Below are 14,403 nucleotides of genomic sequence, written 5' to 3' on the forward strand. Positions count from 1 at the left end.
GTGTCAAAGAAATAATCACATTTCCTTGCCACCTGCATCATAATGAACGCTAATCAAATCTTTAACCATGGCCTTTTTTTTTTGTTTTTTAAAGATTTTATTTATTTATTTGACAGAAAGAGCACAAGTAGGCAGAGCGGCAGGCAGAGGAAAAGGGAGAAGCAGGCTCCCCACTGAGCAGAGAGCCCGATGCAGGATTCCATCCCAGGACCCTGGGATCACGACCTGAGCCGAAGGCAGACGCTTAACTGACTGAGCCACCCAGGCGCCCCATAACCATGGCCATTTTTAACTATTGTCATTTACAGTCACTGTTTTACACTGATGCCATTGCAGTGTATTTCATCTTCAGTGAAACTCACAGAAAAAAACTCTTGAGGACAAATTTCCGATAACCTTAAGATCGTAAAACTGAACTAGGTAAGAATTTCTACAACTAGTGGAAATACTGGATTCAAGGAAAACAAAAACATGGCACTAAATGAACTGAGGATGATGATTATAATTTTTGTGACTTTTAAAACATTTCCAACTTTTTAAAATGGTTTGTTTTTCAAGATTAAGGAAATCTTTTCTCTTAAGCTAACTGATCTATAATAATTTGATAAATTATACCGTTATAAGCAGTATTGAAACATTTATCTTGTCTCCCTCTCTGAACCCTCCAGAATTCAGAAACTCAGTGAGAATTCTTATATTTTTATGGCAGTATATTTATTCTCGTAAGTTCAATAAGAATCTGTTCTCCTTGTAATAGGACACAGTTGGAGGCATTGGCTATATTACCAAGGCTTTGACTAGAATGTCATATTTGAGACCTGGATAGATTCAGATATGACCAGACAGCTTTAAGAAACTAAGAATGACTTTATGGAACCAATAAAACCCTGTGGAAATATCAGCCTATTACCTTGCTTACAGAATTCCCAATAGCCATACCAGGTGATAAATTAGGTTACTTCCTAGCAGGTATGGGAACCTCAGGATATATGGAGAAGCTCAAGAAGAGGAGAATTCACCCAAATCTATAGGTATTGCAGACAAAGTCTGGCAGTTGTCTGGTGCAAGTTTTGGCTTGGTTTCTGGCCTTGAGGCTGTTAAAAGTTCAGTCTAGAAATTCCTTATGAAAAGTTCTAGCAGGAAGAACAAATATTCTTAAAATGTCTATACTACCCAAAGCAATTTTCACATTTAATGTAATCCCTATCAAAATACCAATATTTTTCACAGAACTAAAACAAATAATCCTAAAATTAGCATGGAACCCCAAAAGACCCGAAATAGCCAAAGTAATCTCAAAAAAGAAGAACGAAGCTGGAGGTATCACAATCCCAGATTTCAAGATATAATACAAAGCTGTAGTAATCAAAACAGTATGGTATTGGCACAAAAATAGACACATAGGTCAACGGAACAGAATAGAAAACCCAGAAATAAACCCACGATTATATGGTCAATTAATCTTCGACAAAGCTAGAAAGAATATGCAATGGAGAAAAGAGTCTCTTCAACAAATGGTGTTGGGAAAACTAGACAGCTACATGCAAAAGAATGAAACTGGACCACTTTCTTACACCATACACAAAAATAAACTCAAAATGGATTAAGGATCTAAATGTGAGACCTGAAATCATAAAAATCCTATTAGAGAGCACAGACTAATTTCTCTGACATCCCAGCTGAAGCAATATTTTTCTAGATGTGTCTCCTGAGGCAAGGGAAATAAAAGCAAAAATAAACTACTGGGACTACATCAAAATAAAAAGCTTCTGAGGGGCGCCTGGGTGGCTCAGTCGTTAAGCATCTGCCTTCTGCTCAGGTCATGATCCCAGAGTCCTGGGATCAAGCCCCGCATTGGGCTCCCTGCTCAGCGGGAAGCCTGCTTCTCCCTCTCCCACTCCCCCTGCTTGTGTTCCCTCTCTTGCTATCTCTCTCTGTGTCAAATAAATAAAAAAATTAAAATCTTAAAAAATAAAAGCTTCCGAACAGCAAAGGAAATGATCACAAAACTAAAAGGCAACCTACCTATGGAATGGGAGAAGATATTTGCAAATGACATATATGATAAAGGGTTAGTACCCAAAATATAGAAAGAACTTATGCAACTGAACACCTACACCCCCAAAAATCCAATTAAAAAATAGGCAGAAGATATGAACAGACATTTCTCCAAAGAAGACATCCAGATGGTCAACAGACACATGAAAAGATGCTCAACATCACTCATCATCAGGGAAATGCACATCAACACCACAGTGATATATCACCTCACACCTGTCAGAATGGCTAAAATCAACAACACAAGAAACAACAGGTGTTGGCGAGGATGTGGAGAAAGGGGAACCCTGTGCAGTGCTGGTGCGAGTGCACACTGGTGCAGCCACTGTGGAAGAGAGTATGCGGGTTCCTCAAAAAATTAAAAATAGAGGGGCGCCTGGGTGGCTCAATAGGGTAACCTTTGTTTTCCAAACATCTCCTCTCATCTTCCTGATTTTGGTCTTCCTTCCCTTTGTATCAGTGGACCCCCACCCTTCTCTATAGCTCATATAAGCCTCATGTTGCCTCACTATCCTTGGAATTTCCATTTCCATATGGATTCCCCTTACATACACTATTAAATTTGATTTTCTCCTATTAATCTGTCTCATGTCAATTTGATTCTTAGTCCGGCCAGAAGGACCTGGAAGGGTAGAGGAAATTCTTCCTCCCCAATAGTTCACATGATCACATCTACCCATTTCTCTCATTTCTTAAAATCCTACAGGCTCTCAAGATCACTTCCAGCCCCTTCCCTGACAGCCCCACACTACATTAAGCATCCCTTCATCTGCTGTTACTCCTTGGCATCTATTCTCTGTACCTGCACTGCCTAATAAGGTAACCACTCACCCTGTGTGACTATTTAAATTGAGATCTGCTATAAATGTAAAACACCTAGGGACCTAAAGACTTAGTACAAAACCAAGAATGTAAAATATTTTATTTATAATTCTTATATTCATCTCATGTTTAAGTGAGAATATTTTGGATATGCTAGGTTAAATATTCTTCCTTCCCAACAAATATATTGGTAAAAATAATTTTACCTATTTACTGTATTTTACCTACATATTTGCTATATTAGAATGAATTTCCCCCAGTTTTGAGATGTAATTCACATATTATTTGTTCTTTTTTAAATGTGGTTGTTGGAAAACACAGAATTGCCTATGTGGCTCATATTGGTGGCTCACGTTATTTATCCACTGGACACTGTTGTTCTACACCCTCATTGGCTTTTTCTCCCGCGCCTTGCCCTGTTACCGTCCTCTTTCTCGAGATGTGCAGATTTCCTCATGGAACTGAAGACCACCCTAGTAGGCCTGGGGCTCAGCACGGGGACATGATACATAGGGACAGCCCCCTCCCAAATGACATTGTTAAGGGTGATCTCAGAATCACAAATTGTCTTCTCGGAGCACGAGGGCTGTTAGATGCACTTTGATGCTGAGCCCAGGTAGCTGCAGCATACACATGCGGCTATCAGCACAGGAGACTAAAGCCCACAGTTCCTGGGCTTATTGTTAGCTCCCTGTTGCTGCCGACACCCCTGAAGCTATTAATACAATTCTAGGGGGCTCTTAAGCAGCCTATTGTTTCTGAGGGTTATTTGAATGTTAATGAGAGACTCTGCCTGGCGCATCCTGAATCTTTATTACTTAGGGATTACCAGAGTTCTCTGTGAAGACACTGCACAGCAAACTTTTTAATACTAACGTTCTCGAGGACTTTTGTCCTTCAAAATTAATTGGAGAAATAATGGAACAACTTTCTAACACAGTTCAGTTATAATACAGACCAGTCCTGTCAAATAGAACTTCTCTGATGACAGAAATTTTCAGTATGGTAACTGCTAGCAACATGCAGCCATACCATTTTAATAAATTTATATTTACATGAAAATAAACACATGGGACTAGTGGCTAGATTTTATACAGTGCCATTCTATTCCACATTGTCCTAAAAAAATACTTTTCTTCCATCTAAAAGTAGAGATCATGAATAATAAGAATCAATGAAATAATAATAAATAGCAAATATGTACCATTTCAATTCTAGATGATATTCTTTAAATTTAATTAAATTAAGAATTAACATTATTAAATTTATATTGTTATGCTCTAAGATCTCATGTTTAATTTTTTTTAAAGATTTTATTTATTTATTAGAGAAAGAGAGCGTGTGCATGAGCAGAGGAGAGGGACACAGGGAGAGGAAGAAGAATACTCCCCACTAAGCAGGGACCCCAATGTGGAGCCCAATCCCAGGACCCTGAGATTGTGACCCGGGATGAAGGTAATGCCTAACCGACTGAGCCACCCAGGCACCCCTCATGTTTAATTTTTTAAGACTTTATTTATCCATTAATTTATTTAAGGTACATTGATTTCCCATTTACCCCTGTCCCCACACATGCAGCATCCCCCATTATCAACATCCCCAACCAGAGTAGGACATTTGTTATAATTCATGAACCTACACTGACACAGGATAACACCCAAAGTCCATAGTTTACATTCTTGGTGTTATATATTCCATAGGTTTGGACAAATGTATACTGACCTGTATCCATCATAATATACAGAGTATTTTTACTACCCTAAAAATCATCTGCTCCACCTATTCATCCCTCTCTATACTCTAACACATGGCAACTATTGATCTTTTTACTGTCTCCATAGTTTTGCTTTTTCCAGAACGTCATATAGTTGGGATCACGGAGTATACAGCCTTTTCAGATTGGCTTCTTTCACTTAGTAATATGCATTTAAGGTTCCTACATTTCTTTTCATGGCTTCAGAGCTCATTTCTTTTCTTTTTTTTTTTAAGATTTTTTATTTATTTGCGAGAGAGAGAATGAGAGACAGAGAGCATGAGAGGGAGGAGGGTCAGAGGGAGAAGCAGACTTCCTGCTGAGCAGGGAGCCCGATGTAGGACTCGATCCCAGGACTCCAGGATCATGACCTGAGCCGAAGGCAGTCACTTAACCAACTGAGCCACCTAGGCGCCCTCATTTCTTTTCAGTGAGGAAGAAAATTCCATTGCCTGGCTACGCCGTACTTAAGATATCCATTCATCTACTGAAGGACATCTTGGCTGCTTCCAAGTTTTGGCAATTACGAAGAAAGCTGCTGTAAGTATCCATGTGCAGGTTTTTGTGCAGACCTAAGTTTTCAACAGTGCTGGGTAAATACCAAGGAATATGACTGCTGGATTGTATGGCAAGGATATATTTTGTTCTAAAAGAACCTGCCAAGTTATCTTCCAAAGTGGCTGTACCGTTTTGCATTTTCACCAGCAATGAGTTAAGAGTTCCTGTTGCTCTACACCCCCATAACCACTTGGTGTGGTCAGTGTTCTGGAATTTGGCCACTGTAATAGGTGTGTGGTAATATCTTGTTGTTTTAATTTGCATTTCCCTGATCACAGAACACATAGTAGGGCACCTTTTTATACTCTTATTTGCCATCTATAGATCTTCTTTGGTGAGGTGCCTGTTAAGTAAGGGCTCTGATCCATTTTTTTATTAGATTTTTAAATCAGATTTTCTTGTTGTTGACTGTTCGGCTTTGTTTCCTGATCTGCTCTAACCCTAGATTTTTTATGTGACAAAATAAATTTCAGTAGAAGATATACTAAGTGAATTTGACTTTATTTTCATCTTGGGTAACAGGTGCAGCCTTTTATCTTTATTTTGTCATATTACAAATCAAGTTAGGATTGTCAACACTGTCTGCTCCTTGAGATAAGAGCAAACAGCAATGTGAGTGGACAGCCAATGATTCCCTGGGAAGGGGGGGAGCGGAGTGAAGGTGAAGCACAAAGCACAGATAGGCTCCAGGGAAATGCTGCTTTCTGAATCTGCCATATCCTCCTCCTTCCTTTACTCCTCATCCTGCTTAACCCAATCTTAACAATGTTCAAACATCTGAGGGAGGCACTGAGCCTATAATGATGATGATAAAGATGGTGATGATGATAATCCTAGTACTAGAAGTAACGTGCCAACACAGTCCTCACTGTGTGGCAGGCACCAGCTAAGGACTTTCCATGTTATCTTTTCTAACCCTCAATGATCTTGGGTCACTCTGTCACACAAGTAGACAACGGGCCTTCTGCTGGAGTTTTAAGTTGCCAGATACAATGTGTATTGTTTTTGCAACTGATCAGTGGAGGGTCTGGGATTTAGGAAGACAACATGCTCAGTGGCTCAGGGCAGCAGAGACTATAATATTCTCCCCTGCGAAAAGGGAGGGGTGGTGCAATATGCCAAAAACCAAATCAAATCATGTCTGTTACCTTTTTTTCTTAGTAACTTAAAAACAAGAACATCTGATGTGACAAATTAATCACGGAAAGCCCACATCTCCCCAAGCCACCACTTTTTGTTTTAGTCAGCCCTAGAAGAAGCAAACTATCCTGAAGACATTCGTATGTTGGATTTTAGACCTTTAACTTTCAACTCTCTGTTAAAAAAAGTAAAACTTTAGTAACTACATGAACATGACTAATTTTTTCCATTTTAAGCCTCAGACCACAAAATGCCAATGCTGAGAATAAGCCAGTCCTGGTAGGATGTAGGTCTGTTGTTAGGAAGCCACACCCAGCAACCAGAAATTTGTTATAACTCCAACCAGTTCACTTGAATTAGAACACTGTCACTGTTGGAGGAAACAAAGTAAATATATAATAGAAATCTATTTATGGAGCAGTTCCAAATCCTTGGATTTAGCTAGATTAGCTTTACTAATTTAAAAGCATTCCTTTCTTACCTTCTTTTTTTATTACGTGCATATGAAATCAAAAGAGAGTAAACCCAAAGAGAAAAAGTGGAGAAACTTAGACCCAGAAGGAAGGCAACATGTGAAAACTCTTGTCAATTCCTTTAAAATAACAGAAAATATGAAAAATTCCTCTTTAACAATATACTTAGCCATTTTACCTCTCCACAAATTCAAACTCATCTCTCCACAAATAAATACATTATTCTCTCCTATCGTCCCACTGATTCTTTTTTTTTTAAAGATATATATATATATTTATTTATTTGTCAGAGAGAGAGAGAAGGAGAGAGCACAAGCAGGGAGAGTGGCAGGCAGAGGGAGGGAGAAGCAGACTCCCCACTGAGCAGGGAGCCCCATGCGGGACTCAATCCCAGGACTCTGGGATCAAGACCTGAGCCAAAGGCAGATGCTTAACCGACTGAGCCACCCAGGCGTCCCTGTCCCACTGATTCTTAAGCAGGGGCAGTTTTGTGCCCCCAGAGCTCATTCGGTAATGTCTGCTGATATTTTTGGTTGTTACAACTGGGTGGGGATACAACTGTCATCTAATGGGTATTTGGCAGGGATGCTGCTAATCACCCTACAGTGCACACTGCACCCACAACAACACAGAATGACCCATCCCTCGTGTCAGTAGTACCTCGGTGCACAATCCCTGCACCATAGGGACGGGGCAGGGAACTGGTATTTCAGGAGGGGAATGAGATACGAGAGCGTTCAGGAAAGGCCATCTGCTGCCTCGCTTGATATGCTGCGTCTACGGCAGAGCACACACTGGTAAGCTGGTCAACTAGAATGAACGCTGCCATTTGTGACTTGAGAAAGAATATTCCAGAGCGTGAAGCTACTGACCTGCTGACAAACATTAACATGCAACTTCCAGAACGTTAAGACTCACAGAAATAATTCGCAGTCTGTGGATCAGTGTCAGTAAGAAGACTGTTGCTAACAAGAACGATACAGAACAGGTTCCAGAGTATCTGAAACTGGGACACCTCTCTTATCCTTTTTCTGCATGACATCATTTTAACATGTTAAAATTAGTCAAGAAAAGAACTTTCCAAACCTATTATGGAAATCATTTTGCAATATATACGTGTATCAAATCAGCACATGCCACACCTTCGACCTACACAATGTTAGGTGGCAATTCTATGTCAATAAACCTGGGGGAAAAGAATCTTCCACATTTATTTTAGAAGACAAAGAAACAAGTAGTTATTCTCACATTCTCAAGGCACATAATCCCACTCTGGAATGCCACTGACACCTATGGATAAACACAGGACACACGTCATTGTCATGCAACACCAAGCCTCTCACTCTCTCTTTTTTTCAAAAGTTTCATTTATTTATTTGAGAAACAGAGCATGGGCCAGCGGGGGAGGTGGGGGGCAGAGGGCAGAGGGAGAGGGAGAGAGAATCTCAAACAGACTTCAAGCTGGTGTGGAGCTCGATGCGGGGCTCCATCTCATGACCCTGAGACCGTAAGCCTGAGACCACAACCTGAGCCGAAACCAAGAGTCCAAGAGTCCGCCGCTTAAGCGACTGCGCCCCCCAGGCACCCCCACCTCTCGCTCTCTTTAAGGCAGCAGCGTACTCACAGGCTCGGTTCCGGCTTCTGTACGTGCAGGTGTAGAGGCTGCAGGGCCTCGCTGGCACGAACCTGGGGCTCTGCAATCTTCTCCACAGTGACTTGCATGGAGAGGCTTGAAGAATGACCCTCAGGCTACTCGTCGCCATGTTTAGCTTGAAATCTTGACCGGGTCCCAAATGACTTGCAGGAACCTAATAACCTAGAGGCAGGAGGACAGAGGAGGCAAAGCTATACACAACGGAGACTGACCATCAAGTGGAAACCTCTAAGCAGGACACCACCACTCAGACTATGAGTACACATGGCAGGGGTGGGGGTGGGGAGGGGGAGGGGAGGAGGGGGGGATGAGTCGGTGGTTAATCCGCTCCTCTTCCGGAAACTCACTGGTTACCCCAGGAGGACAGACTCTCTGGCTGTGCCGGCCACTTCCCACCGCTGCCTGCACACCAGCCCCGTGGACTTGGGTTCTTCCCGCTCCCGAAGCTCCCTCCCGCCTCAGGGCTTGTGCAGATGCTCCTCCCCCACCCTGCCTGGTGAATTCCTCCCCTCCCTCCCCTCCCCTCAGGCGCTCCTCTCCCGCACCACCTCCTAGAAGCCTCCCCTGACCACGCGCTCACCGGGCGAGCCTGGCGCCCTCTTCGGCTCCCTCACGCTGCTGCCTGCAGTTGCCCACCTCATCGAGAATGGACTTTATGACGCCACCTCCCCAGCCACGAGCCCCGCGGCGCTAAGGACCCTGTCTGTCTCTGGCACAGCTGCATCTCTCAGGGACGCAGTGCCTGGCCCGTGAGGGCAGCTCCGTGACCTGGGCACACTTCCTTGGTGAGGGGGATGTTGATCCCGATTCCAAGAACCGCACGCTGTGAAGTGATTGCCAGCAGGTTCTTGCACAGTAGGAAGGGCTTTTCCTAGATGCCGCCATCACCCCGTTGTGTGGTTATCTATACTTCTGAAACACTTTTAGATGCTTGCCATTTAAGAGGAGGGCCTCGTATCCCTACCGATAAGATCTGAAGGAGGACCATATCCAGAGACAAATCTAAGCTAGTCTCACAGGGACGGGAATTCTGCCAGTAAACGTTTGCATTTCAACATTTACTGTCATTTCCTTTGTTCCAGGAACCATGTTGGCTGCTGGGATGCAAAGCGGAACAAGGCATGAACTCTACCTTCCAGGTGTGCAATTAATTTCTCCCCCTTGGAGCCTCTGGAAATGCACATCATATGGCAAGGAAAACCATCCATGACTCCTCAGATTCTGCCTTTGGCCTATCAGAGGGCACTCAAAAGTCTGGCAATGGTGGCGCGCAGGAGAGGGGCCCAAAGTCACAAAAAGAAATTATGATCCCTACCAATGCTAAGCAAAGACGCAAATGTTCTCATTTCACCCTTCCCTCTCTTCATGTACTTTACTGCTTTTAATTGGCTGTGAAAGAGCTCTTCTCCCCTGTACTGCTGCCCTTGACCCCACTAGATCGGAGCTAGAGAGGAGAAGGCTACACCTAAGGGAAAGGAAAGAACAAAAAAAATTACACCTGAGCTGTGTCCAGTAAAAGCAGGAAGCAGAGTTACTTCCTATTACTGCCTTGAAAGGAACAAATGAGGGCTCCAGGCAGAACCCTTTATAACCAGCAACAAGCCATGTGTCTGGACATGTGTCTGGACAAGTATTGCAAAGTGAACTGTGGCAAACAGCCAGCCTCTCAGCCTGGTGCCACGCACTCTGTTGTATGCATCACTTTGCCAGTGAACACACTGAACGCAGGGAGCAAAGATGCACGGTCACCACATTAAAGGGGACTGGTCGAAAGTTCTGAATCCCATGGAGGCTCCTCACCTGCTGGCCTAACTCCTTACCTGGGGTCTTTAGACCAGTGACACCTAAAGTATGTCTGCATTGCTAAGAGATGTCAGAAATTCTCAAACCAAGTTAAAATCACTTTTGTTTAGTTTTATGTGTGTGCATACACACACACACAAACACACACATTTTGGGGGGTATGTCAGTATGTACCTTATTTAAGATATACAAAAGTCTGACTCAGTGGGGCGTCTGGGTTGCTCAATGGGTTAAGCGTCGGCCTTTGGCTCAGGTCATGATCTCAGAGTCCTGGGATGGAGCCCCGCTTCATACTCCCTGCTCAGTGGGGAGTCTGCTTCTCCCTCTGCCCCTCCCCCTGCTCGTTCTCCCTCCCTCGCTGGCTCTCTCTCAAATAAATAAGAAATCTTGAAAAAAAAAAGTCTGACTCAGGATTTCAAATACAGATTGGTAATAAACTTTCAAGATATTATCTTGATAGTGCCTTGAGCCAAATCAAAGTCCCTCATTTTCAAATAACTTCATTAACTGAATTAACTGAGCAGGCTTAAGGAATAATAGACCACTGGCTACCTCATTTAAGAATCTATTTCCTTTTTTCCTTTAATTTTTTATTTTGGCAAACTTCAAATTTGAACAAGCAGTGGAAATACTAGAATAAAACCACCTATGTACCCAACACTTTATTTCAATAATTATCTGTTGGTGGCCAAGCATATTTTATTTATATCCTCCCTCCTACTTCCCCTCTCTGAGACTTTGAAGCAAATGACAGACATCTTAGAAACTTGTCCATGATTATTTTCCATAGGAAAATATCTCCAAATTAATTTATAATTTCTTCTCCCTAAAAATCATCTGTAGGAAATAGCCTCTGGTGGTAGTTTATGGACAGAATATGAAACCTATCAATTTTCCAAAATTAAAAAATAGCAAAAAGCCCAGTAACCTGATACTTTCTCAGCGCTCACCTATTTCTTCATGTAAATATTTCACTTCTCTCTTGATCTCTCCACCCTAATCTTGGGTGAGAGTTCACGTCGAGAACTTTATGCTTCTTTCTAACTTGTAAGACTATGTGCAGCATGAAACTGTATAATTTATAACTGCAGATCAGCAGAGTAAAAGGATTTTTTGAACTGAAATATTTAAGAGTGAGGCTTAATGTACACCCTTCATCTTTTTTTTTTTTTAAGATTTTATTTATTTATTTGACAGAGAGAGGTAAAGCGAGAGCAGGAACACAAGCAGGGGGAGTGGGAGAGGGAGAAGCAGGCTTCCCGCTGAGCAGGGAGCCCAATGCAGGGCTTGATCCCAGAACCCTGGGATCATGACCTGAGCCGAAGGCAGACGCTTAACCATCTGAGCCACCTAGGTGCCCCGAAAGTTATTATTATTCAAACTGAGCTTGCTAAAATGCTCCCCATGCTATAAATGCAAACACTAAGAAAATAGAAAGCAGTTTGGGATGATTTTTAATTTCATGTTTTTCATTTTCTTTCTGAGATAATACCATCAAACAATTCCAACTACACAGGGTTCTCTCTGATAAAATCAATTTGACAATAAAATGAATTTTTAAAAATTGCTAAGAGGTATGGGGAAACCTTGCCTGAATTCTGTGCTTCTTTCCATTGACTTCCATCCCTGAATTGAAGCAATAATGAGTGATTATTCCATGCAAAGCATTGGGCTGGGTGAAGATGAAAAAATCATGTTTTCTCCCCATCCCCACAAGCTTGCAATCTATTAAGAAACTATTAAACAAGTAATCTTTCTGGGTTTTTTAGTTACCTTTTTATAGTATGGTAAAATACACATATTTATCATTTTAACCTTTTTCAAGCGTACAATTTGGTGGCATGAAATACATTCATGATGCTGTGTAACCATCACCAGTGTCTGTACCCCAAACTTTTTCATCATCCCCAACACAAACTCTATACCCATTCAACAAAAACTCCTCATTCCTCCGCACCCCCGCTGCCCCCAGCAACCTTGATTCTATTTTCTGTCTCTACGTATTTGCCTATTCTGAATACTTCATGTAAGTGGACTCATACAATATTTTCCCTGAGTCTGGCTTACTGCACTTAGCATAATTAAACAAATACTTCCTAATCAAAGCCAGATGTGATGACAGCTCTGACTTAATTCAATGAGAACACAGAGGGCAGAGGCTCTAAGTTTCAGGACGGGGCAGCATCTGAACCATGTGTCATTAGGAGAGAGACGATTTTAACAGGAGGGAGAAAGGTAGAGATAGACAGGCATAATGTCAGGGATTATGAGGACATTTGGGGAGGCGGGGGTGTTTAGGAGTCAAGGCTGGAGAGGACAATTAGGGTTGAAATGGGCAGAACCTTGGGTTTATTCAATAATCCCAGTGTCAGAGGGAGGTTGGCAAAGATGTGGAAAAGGACTTCTTTCTTGCTTACAATTAGATAGAAAAAGAGACCTAGTAATTCCCAGGAAGACAATGACAAGTACAACATACACTCAAAAGACAGGACATGCTGGTTAGTCCTTCAAAGGGAAAGATGTAGTAAGATACAGCCAAGGGCATGCCTAACTGCCAAGGGAGTAGTACAGACGAGTCGGCATGCACTTGGTCCCCCATAAGGGGCTCTATGGGGATCTGAGGCATGTTAGCGGGGTGCCAGAGAAGTCTGGGGGACTGATCCTTGGCCTAGCTCCACAGAGAGCCACGGCTGTGGTCATGCCTTGGGCAGCTGCCCTGCACTCCGCAGTCATGCTGCTTGTGCACAGTGCTGAGGCTGGGGGCTGATGACACCTGGCCCAGAGGAACTGTCTCCTGCCCACTTCCAGACTGACTCTCTAGGGCTAGGGGTACACCAAAGCTCCAGACGGCCTGACACCACCTCACCCTCTCCTTCCTCCTCCTTCACAAAACCCACCCAATGGTGGGGTTGCATGTCGTGGTGTGGAAATCTGACCCTCTGTCTGTCTCCTAAGAATACTGCTGACCTCACTGCGGTGGACATAGACTCTGAAGATAACTTTTTGTGTGTTTAGACAAAAAAGTCCTGTTTTGTTTTTTTTTTCTTTTTAAAGATTTTATTTATTTGACAGAGAGAGACACAGCGCGAGAGGGAACACAAGCAGGGGGAGTGGGAGGGAGAAGCAGGCGTCCCGTGGAGCAGGGAGCCCGATGTGGGGCTCGATCCCAGGACCCTGGGATCATGACCTGAGCTGAAGGCAGACGCTTAACGACTGAGCCACCCAGGCGCCCAAAAAAGTCCTGTTTTGTAACAAAGCTAAGTGTATCTGAGCTTCCCATCATCCCAAGTCTGTTATGAATATTTCTTAAGGTGCTGGCCACACAAATGCCCAGGGGATGCAATGGAACCAGATGGGGATTTGAGACTAACTTGAAGAATACCGATTTCCAAGAGACTGGAAGACCCTCAGGTATTATTCCGTACATAGAGGACAGTTTCCGACGACCCCATGTACACAGCACAGGATGGAATGCAGTGGGCAGAGTGGAGCCGGGAAGGTCAGTGACAAGGAGATTCCTTCAACCATCCTTCATTCAATCCATCACTCTTTTATCCTTTCATTCATCAGGATAGCAACCAAACATCTATTAAATGCCAGACACTGTTCTAGGATCATTGGGGGGATAAAACAAAGTCCCTACCCTTGTGGAACTTACATTCTAGTAGGGGGAGACAGACAACAAACAGCAGTGTAATACGTAAGTCAGTTGTACAGACAATTAAATTAAAATATACTCAGTGAAAAGCAGAGCAGGAGAAGTAAATTTGGAGTGCCACTGGGAAAGGAGTGTTGCATTTAAAATAAGTTGCTCAAAGGAGGCCTTACTGAGAAGGTGAGATTTGAACAAAAGATTGAAGGAAATGAAGGAATTAGTAATAGGACTAGCAGGAGGAAGGGCATTGCCCAGGAAGAGGGAATTGCCTGTGCAAAGACCCTGAGGTGGGAGCGTGTCTGGCACATACAAGGGGATAGTAAGGAGGCCAGCATGGCAGGAATAGAGTGTACTAGGAGGAGGGTAGTAAGGGAGAAGGTGGAGAGGTCATGGCTGCCAGATCATGTAGATTTCTAGGCTACTTTGTAAAGGTTTTTTCTCCAACTCAGGGTTCCTCAACCTTGACATTATTGGCATTTGACCAGAT

General features: G+C 42.9%; 1 protein-coding gene across 2 annotated transcripts in view; it reads right to left on the reverse strand.

The window, feature by feature from the left end:
- CA5B (carbonic anhydrase 5B) overlaps positions 1-14,403 on the reverse strand; it is a 50,130-nt gene that overhangs the window by 31,670 nt on the left and 4,057 nt on the right. For both annotated transcript variants that reach the window (XM_078064773.1, XM_078064774.1), the window contains one exon: positions 8,429-8,620. In XM_078064773.1, coding sequence (XP_077920899.1) covers positions 8,429-8,567 — 139 coding nt within the window. In that variant the 5' untranslated portion in view covers positions 8,568-8,620. The remainder of the gene's footprint in view (positions 1-8,428; positions 8,621-14,403) is intronic.

This window comes from Halichoerus grypus, chromosome X (genome assembly GCF_964656455.1).
Source record: "Halichoerus grypus chromosome X, mHalGry1.hap1.1, whole genome shotgun sequence".
NCBI classification, from domain to species: Eukaryota; Metazoa; Chordata; class Mammalia; order Carnivora; family Phocidae; genus Halichoerus; species Halichoerus grypus.